Below are 13,478 nucleotides of genomic sequence, written 5' to 3'. Positions count from 1 at the left end.
CTTGCTTTTTCTTGCATAACTATTTTTTTTATGCTGGCATAACTATTATTCTAACTTCATATATAATTGATGTTGATGTTACATAAAGGGTACTTTTAAAGCTCTTGAATGACATGCAAGAGGCAATTCTTGTTTATTTAGTTTACTTTTTTTTTCATATCCTTTAAATCACGTATACTATATATTGGGTTTAATAGTTTTTTTTTCCTGAAAAATATTTTATTTTTGGTTTTAATCTCCGACTTTAAAAACAATTGGTTTTCATCCTTAAATTTTTAAAATATTTTAAACTTTAGTTTCTGAACATAATTTTGTTAACTTAAGAGAACGTTGAACAGAAGAGAGAAAGAAAAAAATCATACCCCAAAATTATAATTCTTTAAAATTATATATTTTTTAAAATTTTAGGGACTAAAATATTTTTTATTTATTTGAAAAAGTGTTGCAAATTCCTTGATTCTAGAGAATAAAAAAAAAGTATGTAATTAATTTTTTTATCGGCAAAATATACAATTATTAAATATTGATATTTAGTTAACCATACTAGACTCCCGTGATGTTCATGTGGTTTCTTAGATTGATTATATAAGTTGAGCTATATTATTATAGTCATAACTGGATGACGCATTTAACTCTTCTAGACTGAGAAAAACGTTCAAAGTCAGAAGAGAATATAATTAATGTTTATTTACCATTGACTTGAAGTAAAACTATCTTATCAAATTAATCCAACTTGAATCAATAAACCAGTTTACGCAAATGTTTTTTTTTTCTCTTCTTCTTCTTCCCTTTTTGAAATTCATAACTCACAATCAGTTAATTGAATTTGAACGGGAGCATTGGTGATGAGAATCATGAAACTGGCCAAATACAGGCTAAAGGCCCAAGTGGAGAAGGACGAAAGCCTAAGTGGAAAAGGACAAAGCCCCCGAGTGTAGAAGGATGAAGGCCCAAGTGGAGAAGGATGAAGGCCCAGAGGCAGAGACACTATCAAGACAATTAATTGTTGCTAAAGGCCCAAACTAATTTGAAGGCCCAAGTTAAATATGTTTTTAATTATAATTTATTTTTATTGTAATTTTGGCCCAAACTGTTTAGAAGGCCCATGTTTATTTTTATCTTTTTGTTCAGCTACACTATAAGTATTGGTTTTTGTTTTGAATAAAAAAACTTTTGGCATTTTCATAAAATTGGGTGAGAGTTTCTCTCTGGGTTCCTGGTTGAACCAATCTCAGACTTATCAAGGTAATCCTTGTGGCGTCTACCCTGACTTATCTTCCTTCACCGGAAGTGGCGTCATCCAAACCTCCGTAGCCTGTATCAAACGATCCACTCCTACTCAGGTTCACATCATTTGGTATCAGAGCTTCGGCTCTTGATACAGGTTCTATCCTATCCTATTATTTTCTTTGTAATTTGTCCAGGTTCGTGTTTTGTCCTTGTTCTGTTATTTGGGTTTTTGTTTATGTCTTGTTTCGTTCTTGTTTGCGTCTTGTGTTCTGTTTGCATTTTTGTTTACATCTTGTTTCGTTCTTGTTTGCGTCTTGTGTTCTGTTATTTGCGTTCTTGTTTACATCTTGTTTCGTTCTTGTTCTTGTCACGTTCTTGTTCTTGTTTCTTGTGTCTTTCACACTTTGTGTCAAAAAAAAAAGTTGCAAAAATTTTGAAAAAAAAAGTGGGTGTTTGATCTTTGAACACGAAATTGAGGCATTTAGAGGTGTTTTTTTGAAAGAAAATCGTGGAACAAATCCCCTTATATAGATTCTCCTCTGAATTCTGAGCGTTTTGATATATAGTGGGCCTCAAACAGACAACCGTAGCAAAAGTTATGAGCATTTGAAGTTTACTTGTCATATCTGTTATCTTATCTGTTATCCTATCTGTTATCTTATTTGTTATCATATCTGTTATCCAAATTAAATCTAATTTGTTATCCGAATCTGATCTATTATCCGAATCAAATCAAATCAAAAAATTTTATCCAAATCAGATTTGTTATCCAAATCTAATCTGTTATCCAAATCAAATCCAATCTGCTATCCAAATCAAGTCCAAGTTGTTATCCCAAATCAAATCTGTTACTCTGATAATTATATTGTCTTTCCTTTTATTTTATATTACCTTGTGTGTCTAATTCGGTCCATCCAGGAACTTAAGAGGGAGTGAGTGGTAAAAGGCAAGAGTGAAAACATCACACAAAAGCCTATATTGAGAGCATCAAACACGCGTGAACTACCATCAAAGAGAGAAACACGTGAGTAGAGTGTGGTGAGGTCCTGAATTTTTATTTTTTTTAATTTACTGCAAAATTCTTTGTTCCTTAATCATGGCAAGAGCTGGTGACAATGGTGGTGTATATCATCAACTGGACGAATCTCAACGCTTATTTCTGGACGCGTGGACTACACAAATGCAACGTTTGTTGAACCGTAACAAAGAAGAGCCCTACAGACGAATAGTCAAATCTTCCTTGTTTACTCTTAAACCTCTATCCCCTAGAGAAGTGTGTGATGACCAAATCAAAATGAGAGAAAAGAGAGAACAAGAGAAAGAAAATAGTGAGGCTCCACAAAGGAATATGAAAAAGAAGAGTGATACACCCGAGGAAAAGAGTGATACACAAAAGAGAGAGAGTGATAATTCTAATCAGTTAACTATTTATGTTTCTCCTAGTGTTCAACCCTTATTGCAGGAATTTAAAGATGTCTTTTCCAAGGAGATTCCTCATGGACTGCCACCTTCAAGAAGCATAGAACATCAAGTTGATCTCCTTCTAGAAGCTTCATTGCCTAACAAGCCAACTTACAACAGCAAGCCCCAAGAGACTCAGCATAAGGATGCACAGGTCAAAGTTGAGTATGTGAAAAGATTGTATGACCAAGTGAAGGTGCAAATTGCAAAGAAGAATGAAAGTTATACTAAGCAAGCCAACAAGAAAAGGAAGGAAGTGGTACTTGAACCTGGTGATAATCTTGGACATTTGAGGACAAATGTTTTCCAAGGAGGGAATGATGAGAATCATGAAACTGGCCAAATACAGGCTAAAGGCCCAAGTGGAGAAGGACGAAAGCCTAAGTGGAGAAGGACAAAGCCCCCGAGTGGAGAAGGATGAAGGCCCAAGTGGAGAAGGATGAAGGCCCAGAGGCAGAGACACTATCAAGACAATTAATTGTTGCTAAAGGCCCAAACTAATTTGAAGGCCCAAGTTAAATATGTTTTTAATTATAATTTATTTTTATTGTAATTTTGGCCCAAACTGTTTAGAAGGCCCATGTTTATTTTTATCTTTTTGTTCAGCTACACTATAAGTATTGGTTTTTGTTTTGAATAAAAAAACTTTTGGCATTTTCATAAAATTGGGTGAGAGTTTCTCTCTGGGTTCCTTGTTGAACCAATTATCAGACTTATCAAGGTAATCCTTGTGGCGTCTACCCAGACTTATCTTCCTTCATTGGAAGTGGCGTCTACCCAGACTTATCTTCCTTCACTGGAAGTGGCGTCTACCCAGACTTATCTTCCTTCACTGGAAGTGGCGTCTACCCTGACTTATCTTCCTTCACCAGAAGTGGCGTCTATCCTGACTTATCTTCCTTCACTGGAAGTGGCGTCATCCAAATCTTCGTAACCTGTATCAAGTGATCCGCTCCTACTCAGGTTCACATCAATTGGAAGGCTCTATATGAACGGGCAATTGCTTAATTGGCTTAAGTTGATCAAAATCTGATCGTTTGGTAGTTTGAAGCAATTTGATCATGCCATTCCCACATCTACATAGAACGAATAGATCTCATTATGTAGTAAATAGTTTTTTTTTTTCCTTTCTAAAATATAGGGGGAGTGGATGATTTCCAGTTCTAGACAAGAAAAAACTCCACTCTCAATAAATACTTACAAAGATATTTACATTTATTTTATCCCAAAAAGATGAGCGGAGGTTTCAACCTTCAATCTTACTAATTCTGTTGTAAATAGTTGGAATTGGTGTCAGTATTAGTTCCTAAAAATAATCTGAAAAATTAAGAAATTAGATTTTATATATAAATATAACTTCTCACATAAATCTAATTTACTAATCACATACCAAAATAGGACTGAGGGAATAACTAGCACAAGCACCACCGGTTAGAATTTTGTTGACTTTGAAGGAGGACATTTGTTTATACTTTATACATCAAAATATATCACAGGTGGGTGGGTGAAGTATAAGCATCACATGATAATGATAACGAAAAGTGTCAATTCATACCGACCCTTCTTTTGTATCTCTTCTACTCTAACCCCTCTTGATCAAAGAAACAACATCCTCCTTCCTCCAAGCAGTTTTTACTTTAGCAAGGAAGAGACCACACAGTATGCTCATTTATTTTCTTCATTGGACAAATTCTTATCATGAAGTTCTTCCAAAAATGTATGTGATGGAGACATCACAACTAGAAATTGATTATCAGCACCTTGTACTAGATTATCCTATGTATATGTTTAATCTGTAATTTAATGCTTTAACAATCTTAACATGATTCCTATAATGCCAAAAGCAACTAGTTCAAATCTAACAAAGCCTCTCTGTATACCGATATCAAATTAGTGGAACCCACTTGAACTTACCTTAAAGAGTTAGGGGGTGAAGACGTGAAGTATATGCAACTTTCTTCCTACCCTTTAATTACCTTGTCTATCCATTGCTCAACAATGGAATAGAGAATTTTCTTTGCTTAAAAGGTAGTGTAAAAACATGATCTCCACTTGCACACTACTCTTCTGTATTTGACACATTTCTATGGAGGAAAACTTGAGATGCTCACATATATATTATGGTTCAAAGGAGCACATAGACACCGTGGCTAGCTAACAAAGCTCAATGGAGAGATTTGGAGTACGCATTATTTCTTTGATTCTTCTTTTGATGCTTACTAAAAATTTAAGTTCCAATGCACTTGGTGACAGTATGAAGGATGAGGAAGGACTCAAAGAAGACCAAAATGAAATGGAAAATTCTCTCTCAAATTATGAGTATGTATTTGAAATCCGTTTCATCTCTAGTTATTATATCTTATCTTCACTTGGCACTTACATATGTTTGATGTTTCCAGTGAAATGAGGGGCATGAAAGATGATGATTGGCAGATGGTGCAAAAGAAGGGAAACCATTTTGTGGTGAATGACAAGCCTTTCTATGTCAATGGATTCAACACATATTGGCTTATGGTATTTGCTGCAGATGAGTCCACCAGAGGAAAGGTCACTGAGGTGTTCAAACAAGCATCCTCAGTTGGTATGACAGTTTGTAGGACTTGGGCATTCAATGATGGGCAGTGGAGGGCCCTACAGAAATCCCCATCAGTTTATGATGAAGAAGTTTTCAAGGTGCTCCTTTATTTATTTATTTTATTATTTTGTGTAATACTACACTAACTTGTTATACAGTTTACAACATAAAATATCATTTATATTTAAAACCCCACACACCATTATAATTTTAACTTCTCTAGTATTTACTTCTTATTGAAGCATGTTAAATGAGTTAGACCCCAACAATTATGAATTGTTTGCTTGTGTAAGTTTTACTATGGTAATTGAAATCAGATAATGGTACAATCAAACTTCAAAGCTATTAGTTATCAGTGCAGTTAATTAGCACTCTTTTCCTTTTTACTATTGGTGAGTCCCAGGCTTTGGACTTTGTGGTAAGTGAAGCAAAGAAATACAAAATCAGGCTTATCTTATCATTGGCCAACAACTGGGAGGCATATGGAGGCAAAGCACAATATGTGAAATGGGGCAATGCTGCTGGCCTTAACTTGACCTCTGATGATGACTTCTTCTCACATCCAACTCTTAGAAGCTACTACAAGGCCCATGTTAAGGCAAGTTCCTTTAAATTAATGCAACAGGTCAAAACCACCATTGGTTACTTTCAATTGGACACTAGAGTTAAAGTTTGTTTTGTTATATATTCCAACAACTAAAACTACCTGGGAATTATATCTGATAAGGACTGCTGTTTTATTATGTTATTATTTTTCTTTTTGATTAATTCCTGAATACTAAGTTGGTTTCAATACTGTTTCCACTGTGTAGACTGTGCTCAATAGAGTTAACACATTCACAAACATCACTTATAAGGAAGATCCAACAATTTTCGCTTGGGAGTTGATGAATGAGCCTCGTTGCACCTCAGATCCCACGGGTGACAAGTTACAGGTTTGTCCCTTGAAAACTTCTTCTGGCTTCCATAACCCAAGGGAAGGGTCTAGAGTCTTGACTCTTGTGGTATTGAAACTAAAATATATAACACATTTTGTGATGTCATATAATCACATCACACTGAACAATTGCATTCTCTAGTAGTCAGTTCTTTCCATGATGTCACATAGTCTGCTAAACTCAAATACTTACTTGAACATGTATTCTAGGATTGGATACAAGAAATGGCATTCCATGTGAAGAAAATTGATCCAAAGCACCTAGTGGAGGTTGGAGTAGAAGGATTTTATGGCCCATCAACACCTCAGAGAACTCAGTTCAATCCCAACACATATGCTACACAGGTTGGAACTGATTTTATCAGGAACCACCTGGTTCTTGGAGTGGACTTCGCTTCTGTTCACATATATGCTGACTCTTGGTAAGTTTGTTCAGCAATGCTGTTGTTTTATTAAAAATGTGAAGTTGCCATAAAACATACTTGTCCCAACCATTCATGTAAAGAGTTTAATTTTCATATGCTGTCAATATAAAGATTTTTATACTGTCAATTAAAAAAAATCCTTTTAAGTTTGACTTTTAAGGTATAACTTACCATAATTGTGATTGGATGACAAAAACCCTTTACACTTAATGCATTTAAATTAAGTTCTTATGCAGTGTTACTTTATATCAATATTGCATTCATATGCATGTGCACATTACTCTAGTCTGATGCAAACACTAATATTTTTATTGATGATGTTTTTTGTCATACATATACTACATTTCCTAACTCAATCAATTACCTGGTTGAAGGATTTCACAACAAATTGCTGATACACATATCCCATTTATCAAATCATGGATGGAAGCCCACATAGAGGATGCTGAAAAGTATCTTGGAATGCCAGTTGTTTTTGCTGAGTTTGGTGTATCTTCCAAAGACCCTGGCTACAATTCATCATATAGAGACACAGTTATAAGCACTGTGTACAGTACCATCCTAAACTCCACAAAGAAAGGAGGGAGTGGGGCTGGAAGCCTTTTGTGGCAATTTTTTCCTGATGGAACCGATAACATGGATGATGGGTATGCAATTGTTCTCTCAAAATCCCCTTCCACCTCAGGCATTATACAACTTCAATCCACTAGGCTTGCACTGTTTAATTCCTTGTGCAACACTAAATGCAATTGGGGTTGTAAGAAGAAGAAATTGTTGGAGGAAATACTCTATCGAGACGAACTGTGACACCATATGTGGAAAGTTTCGAATTGTAATGCTAAGGTCATATAAAACCATGCATGGATAAATATGTGATTCACCATATAATTTTGTTTGTATTAATATCAACATCAACAATGTGTTTAATTTGAATGTTGCGACATTATGGTCATGCAAGGTCACCACCATCTTAAACAAGAAGCACCACAACATTCTTCATTGTTTCACGTTAAGAATATATACACATTTGTATCATTATATGGCCATTGGTAAAATAAGTAAGGTAGCATTATAAGTGTTGAGTATAACGTTCCTATTTGGAAAACACAAGTTTTAGACTGGAATATGGAGAAGCAATATTTATTCAAGAGCACTAGTTGAATGGAAGTGTCAAATGAAATTGAATAAACCATCCAATCTTGAAAGTAAATTTCATGGAATAAGTAAACCTTACATATCAGAATAGCCAATAGATTGTGGCTTCCTTTAGTTCTATTTTGTGTCTAGCTCCTTGGTATTACTGGTCATGTCCTGCCAAGTTCTGAATATTTACCTTCTGAAGAAAGAAATCATGGGAGAAGGCTTATGTCTTTGAAAACCACTAAGTACTCCTTCCTGAGTTTTAATAAGCCACTGATTTTGAGAGGGGATATGCTCTATCATATAGACAGACAGATAACAAGGAAGGTATAGATTTAGACTGGCAAGACAGCAAGTGTAGCTTTTGCCTTCTGTATCATAGTACTGAAACCAAGTTTCCTTTCAGATCTTTCTGGAGGTTCTCTGGTTTAAACAGAGAAAAAAAAGGAACAAAATCTAGGAATTTCTGCTTGCCATTTTATATATTAGTTGGCCTTTAGATGGGATGCCATTATATCCATATCATACGAGCTCCCCCTGAAGGAAACAGACGTTTTGTAATAACATTGCCACAAAGCTTCAATTGACAGTGATATGGTTCTTTCACACCAAACGAGCAAAAAGAATTAGGTATACTATCCCTGCATATTATCAGTGTAATCATGGGCCAATAGAAACATGTTATCTTAGATTTGACACTACTTTCTCAATGAACAAATTTTACAACACATTTTGTTAAGAAGCTGGATTAGAAAATAGAGAAAAGAAAAGATTGTATTTCTTGATTGCAAAAGAACATAACAAATGAGATAGACCTCTTCTTTAAGAGTTTGTCCATAACACCTTATGGTGCAAAAGACAATCATATAAAGTGCAAGTTACTTGCACAAATGATCCAATCACATCCTGTTATTTAAGTCAAACAGACAGCATGTTTTCAAATGAAAATCTAATTAAGCATACAGCTGTAGACACATTTTCAGGAGCCAACAAGGATTTGCTCAAAGCTTAAGTTTATATGGTCAGAAATATCAGCCAGGTGTAAAAAATGAAACAATCAGAAAATGGAAAAAAAAAATAATATATATATATATATATACTTACATAGCATTTGCAAGCAGCTCACTTTGTGCTTAAGCTTAACTTAGAAAGAACTGCGGCTGCCTGATCCCCACCCAGAAGGAAATAAGGGTGCCTCAAGGCAGCAGCAGCAGATAAGCGTCCTCTTCTTTGGGAACCTCTCTTGGAGATAAGCTTTGTTGCTAAGTCCCACCCTCTACTAGAGTCACTATCAAGAATTTGGAAGTCAGACCTCATGCGAGTAGATGCCCTCCATTTGTTCAAATCATATCCACATGTTCTTATCTCCAAATTGAAATTCTTCAAAGCAGCTGGAGACCTTAAGGTTGGTATTGCCATTTGCAGGAGTACAATCCCGGCAGAATACATATCAAACAGATCAGGACTGTTTAACTGCAAAAAACAAACAGGGAAGAGGATAATGCATACACATTAAAAACTGTGTGTACTTAAACAAAATGACTCCATGAAGATTAATTACTATACGATGCCAGTCATGCCACAATTTTGGAAATTCTAGCTGATGCAAAAACCATAGGAAAAAGAAGTCGAGCTTTGAGCAATTTAGAAATTGAAGTGAAGATATTTCTAATATAATAACACTAGCCACAAGAGCACTTAATTAACTAATTAAGTCAATGTGTTCTTGAAACATTCATTTAGGTAGTTAACATAACTAAAGCAAAGTCTCTTAACTAAGAGTTCCGGTATTGACATTCTCCAAAGTATTATACATTATTCTGTGAAAATATTTTTGGCCTCTACACTGTTTCAACCAACTTTGACAAATGTTGAAGCCAGTATTATGTAGTTTTACTAAAAATGACACAATGTCACCCTTACAGAAGAACCTTAATTTTGGCTACATAAATAAGGTATAGAAATAAAACCTGCCACAAGATGGGTGAAAGGAAAGCTGCAATAGGCTCTGGTGGGAGACTTAGTGTTTCTTCTGGTAACACGTATAGCTCAGGGGGACAGTAGTCACGATCCAAAGGGGTACGATTAGGAACATAATTCTTTCCAATTCGAAGGTCTGTCGCAGCACCAAAATCAATGAGTTTAATCTGCCCCCGTTTGGTAACCACCAAGTTGGCAGGCTTAACATCCCTGTGTACAATGCCTATGTCGTGAATTTTCTTAAGAGATGTAATTATCTGGCGCATTATTTGCTTGATGATCAATGCATTTCGTTTAGAAGAGTCGACGCCTTGCAAGACACGTCCAAACATGATAGACTCTAAGTTTGAAGGGAAGCTTTGATCAGCCATGTAATCAGCAAGAGATCGGCCTCCCTGTGATGTGGACAACCCTGCAATTAGTGGTGGAATAGTTGGTATATATAAAATATGTTTGGAGCTTATCTGTATGCTTTAAGTTATGCAATCCATTAAAATAAATACTATACCTTTTTTTTTGTAATATATTCATGACAACATATAAAAATTAAAACCAGCATTACAATATTGTTTCAAAACTCATTAATAAAGTGGTGCATGGTTGCATGCATTGGCCATCTATGGCTGTAGTTATCTAATAGGAATATTTGGTAGAGTACCTCAAACTTCCAAACAAGCCATTTTCCACCTTTTGTGAACTGTGAATTGGTTTTATCAGCTACAAAACTACCAAGAAACTTAGCACATGTTTCAGGAGCTGCTCTAGAGAGTCTATAATTGAACCACTCTTCAAAATCACCAAATTCCTCTGCTCCTTCAATTCCAACCTTTACCTGCATGTGCCATCAGTCAGCTCTTGAATACATTTGACAGGCTTTGCAATTATAATTGAAAACATAAAAAGAAAATCAATTACATCATCATATGTAAATTATGAGATGATACTGATAGGTAAAGTCAGCACATAAGTTTGGGATTTCAATTTAAATATTCCAACATCTAGATATATATTTTCTCTTTATTTTCAAAAGGAAAAAATATTAAGAGAGAAAAATAAAGAACAAAAGGATCAATAATCCTCAAGAGCTGTTCAACTCTTCTACATCAATCATTTTATCCCATGCAAGATGGAATGGCTCTAATTAAATGCACCTCATGCTTCCTATAACAGCAAAACCACCACAGCACATTAACAGAAACAAAGGGGAACAAACGATCACAGCAGATTAAAAAAGAGTTGGTAAGAAACAACTCAAACAAGCTCAGCAAATCGCATCAATTCAGTTCAAATGAAGTATAAAACATAACACCACTATTCCAACAATGACCCATCATAGGCTAAAGAAGCATTGGAAAATAAACGAATATCTTAATGCTACCTTTTTAAGAACGACTTTATCCTTAGATTTGGCATCCAACTTAGCCACCTTGTCCCTTCCACTTTTCTGCATCCACTCTTGCACATCCACATTCCTTGGGACCAAAACACCCGAATAAACAACACCAAATGACCCTTCTCCAAGCTTATCTCCAACAAGAAAATCAGTCCTCTTCAGATTCCTCCTTCCAGATAAACTGTCCAAAACCAGTTGGATAGGAGCCAAGAGGAATGCATCAATGGCGCCGACGAGAACACCGGGCCTCGCGGTGAAATAAGCCCATGTCAGCCCTGCTAGGATCACAAGCCCCCACCTCTGCACGTCTGATAAGTCTTCAGTTACATTCTGAAACTTCACTATCACTGATTGGAAGACAGGGAACTGGTCCAAATGAAAAGTGGTCTCCAACAAGTCTTTGGGGAATTTATCAAAAAAAGCATTGCACTTTGCAGAGTTGTTCTTGAAACAACGGTTTGTTGAGAAGGGAATGGTATTTGCGGTGGTGGGTTTGACAGGGGAGAAGCAGATTGTGTGATTATGTTGAAGTGTGGTTGCAGTTGTAGAGAGCAGAGAAGCCATGACCGTTATTTCTAAACAGGACAATGCTTTCTCTCAGCAACGTTGTTGTTGGTTGTTTTGTTTCTCACAAAACTTGAAGCTAGAAATGAATAACGTCAGCGTGCATGGTAGGTAGCTCTTGGGCCATTTGTTCCTCCTTACTTTATCCGCCTTTTCTGTTTATTTTCTAGGTTCAGAATCACCTCAAACCTGATCCAAGAAAGTCTAACATAATAATAATAATAATAATAATAATAATAATAATAATAATAATAATAATTAGAAACGAAATCAAGTGTTGTGTTTCTCATAAATAGATGTATCCTTCCATTAGTTTTGGTTGAGATAAAAAAACGGAATTTGGAGTTAGTTTGGCATCTGGGTCTTCATTTGTTATTATCTTTCTTTGATTTTTATTGGAAGTTGAAGAGTTAATTAGTAACTGAAATTTTTAAGTTAATTTACTATACATCATTGGGTGGGTGACTATTATATAGAATATTTACATTTGAGGGAGAGATTCCTGTAATACAAGTGTGAGTTAAAGTCAAATATAAAGTAAAATAAAAAAATTGAACATCATACAAGTGAACGAGAAGATCCAAACAAATAAAAACTTTTTAAAAAAAAATTGATTTACTATCTTTTTAGGATTTTCCATTTTTATTCCTTGAATTTTTTTTTTACTAGTTAATGTCTCTTAAAATTTAGAATTTTAATTTTAATTTTTAAAAGCTTAGAATTGAGGCTTGTAACTTTTTTCCCTTTAATTGTTTTCCAGCCTATTTTTTTTTCTTTATTTATTTTCTTTTTGGAGTTTTACCATGAACTTGTGTAAGTAGAACTCTATTTTTCTAGGGTTTGGACTTAGCCTTTGATGACTGTTTGGTTTAATTGAATTGCTTATATGTCTATTTGATTTTCCTCTTGATTTTTTCTTATTATTTTATCTAAGTTAGAAGATTGATCATCATTTTGCACAATCTTAAACACTTAGGGAAGAATGAACTTAATCGTTGGACCTATAAAAAAAGACTTGCGCTTTAAACTGCGATAATAGGTTTAATCCTTTGAGAATCAGTTAAATTACAAAAAAAAAACATACAAATTTAATTAAACATAACCACTATGAGAATAAATAATAGTTAATTCAATTAGATACGTTCATGTATCTTAAAGATTATCTTAGGTTATTTCTCCTTCAATGGTAATCAAATAAGACATTACGCAAGACAATTAATCATTTAGAAAATCATTGTATCAACCCCAAATCCTGGAAAGTTTCTTATCATTAACTGCAACCCGTTAAATATTTGCTTGATCTTAATCAAGTCTTTATCTTCAATTTAATCTCTTTCATTCTAATTTTTTTTTCTCGTCTAACTTAAACCTTCCCCATTTAATTGTTACGCCAAAGTCCTTAACTCCTTATGGATACCATCTTAAATTTTTATTACTTAAAGACGATCATGCACTTGCAGCTTTCCCTTAATTATCAGCCAACATATTTAGATAGCATTATTTTATAAGATACTCCTATCTTAGAAATAAAATTATAACTTTTCATATTCTTTCAATGAGGCAATTTCGTTAAAAAAAATATAGACATTCTCATTCTTTTTTCTTTTCCTTGGAGGTGTTTTTCACACAGTATTCCCAAAAGTATAAAAAAATTTCTCTTTCAATCAAATCATCGTATTACTCTCTTTTTTTATCTTTATGTGAATACTTCATCTCGTTTTATGTCTATCTCTAAATTAAATTTTAATATTTTTAAAATTATTCATTATAAAC

The 13,478-nt window shown here is 34.5% G+C and overlaps 2 protein-coding genes across 3 annotated transcripts; one reads left to right on the top strand and one right to left on the bottom strand.

Annotated features, from left to right (window-relative positions):
- The first annotated feature begins 4,809 nt into the window (after window positions 1–4,809).
- LOC114396816 (mannan endo-1,4-beta-mannosidase 6-like) lies at window positions 4,810–7,580 on the top strand. The gene is made up of 6 exons (XM_028358992.1): window positions 4,810–5,010; window positions 5,091–5,364; window positions 5,670–5,864; window positions 6,079–6,201; window positions 6,414–6,625; window positions 7,003–7,580. The coding sequence occupies exons 1-6, from the start codon at window positions 4,859–4,861 to the stop codon at window positions 7,433–7,435; spliced, it is 1,389 nt and encodes a 462-aa protein (XP_028214793.1). The 5' UTR covers window positions 4,810–4,858; the 3' UTR covers window positions 7,436–7,580.
- Window positions 7,581–7,739: 159 nt separating this feature from the next.
- On the bottom strand, window positions 7,740–11,848 carry LOC114396815 (serine/threonine-protein kinase STN8, chloroplastic-like). Of its 2 annotated transcripts, none has more exons than XM_028358991.1 (5): window positions 11,127–11,848; window positions 10,407–10,580; window positions 9,739–10,143; window positions 8,873–9,241; window positions 7,740–8,409 (listed from the first exon to the last, which is right to left on the bottom strand). In XM_028358991.1, the coding sequence occupies exons 1-4, from the start codon at window positions 11,703–11,705 to the stop codon at window positions 8,891–8,893; spliced, it is 1,509 nt and encodes a 502-aa protein (XP_028214792.1). In that variant the 5' UTR covers window positions 11,706–11,848; the 3' UTR covers window positions 7,740–8,409; window positions 8,873–8,890. The 2 variants fall into 2 exon arrangements, with proteins under 2 accessions (XP_028214792.1, XP_028214790.1); XM_028358989.1 differs by having other exon boundaries at window positions 7,740–8,305.
- Between the last annotated feature and the right edge of the window lie 1,630 nt (window positions 11,849–13,478).

The sequence above is a fragment of the Glycine soja genome, chromosome 18 (assembly GCF_004193775.1).
Source record: "Glycine soja cultivar W05 chromosome 18, ASM419377v2, whole genome shotgun sequence".
Taxonomy (NCBI): Eukaryota; Viridiplantae; Streptophyta; class Magnoliopsida; order Fabales; family Fabaceae; genus Glycine; species Glycine soja.
This window is presented reverse-complemented; position numbering and strand designations above follow the sequence as displayed.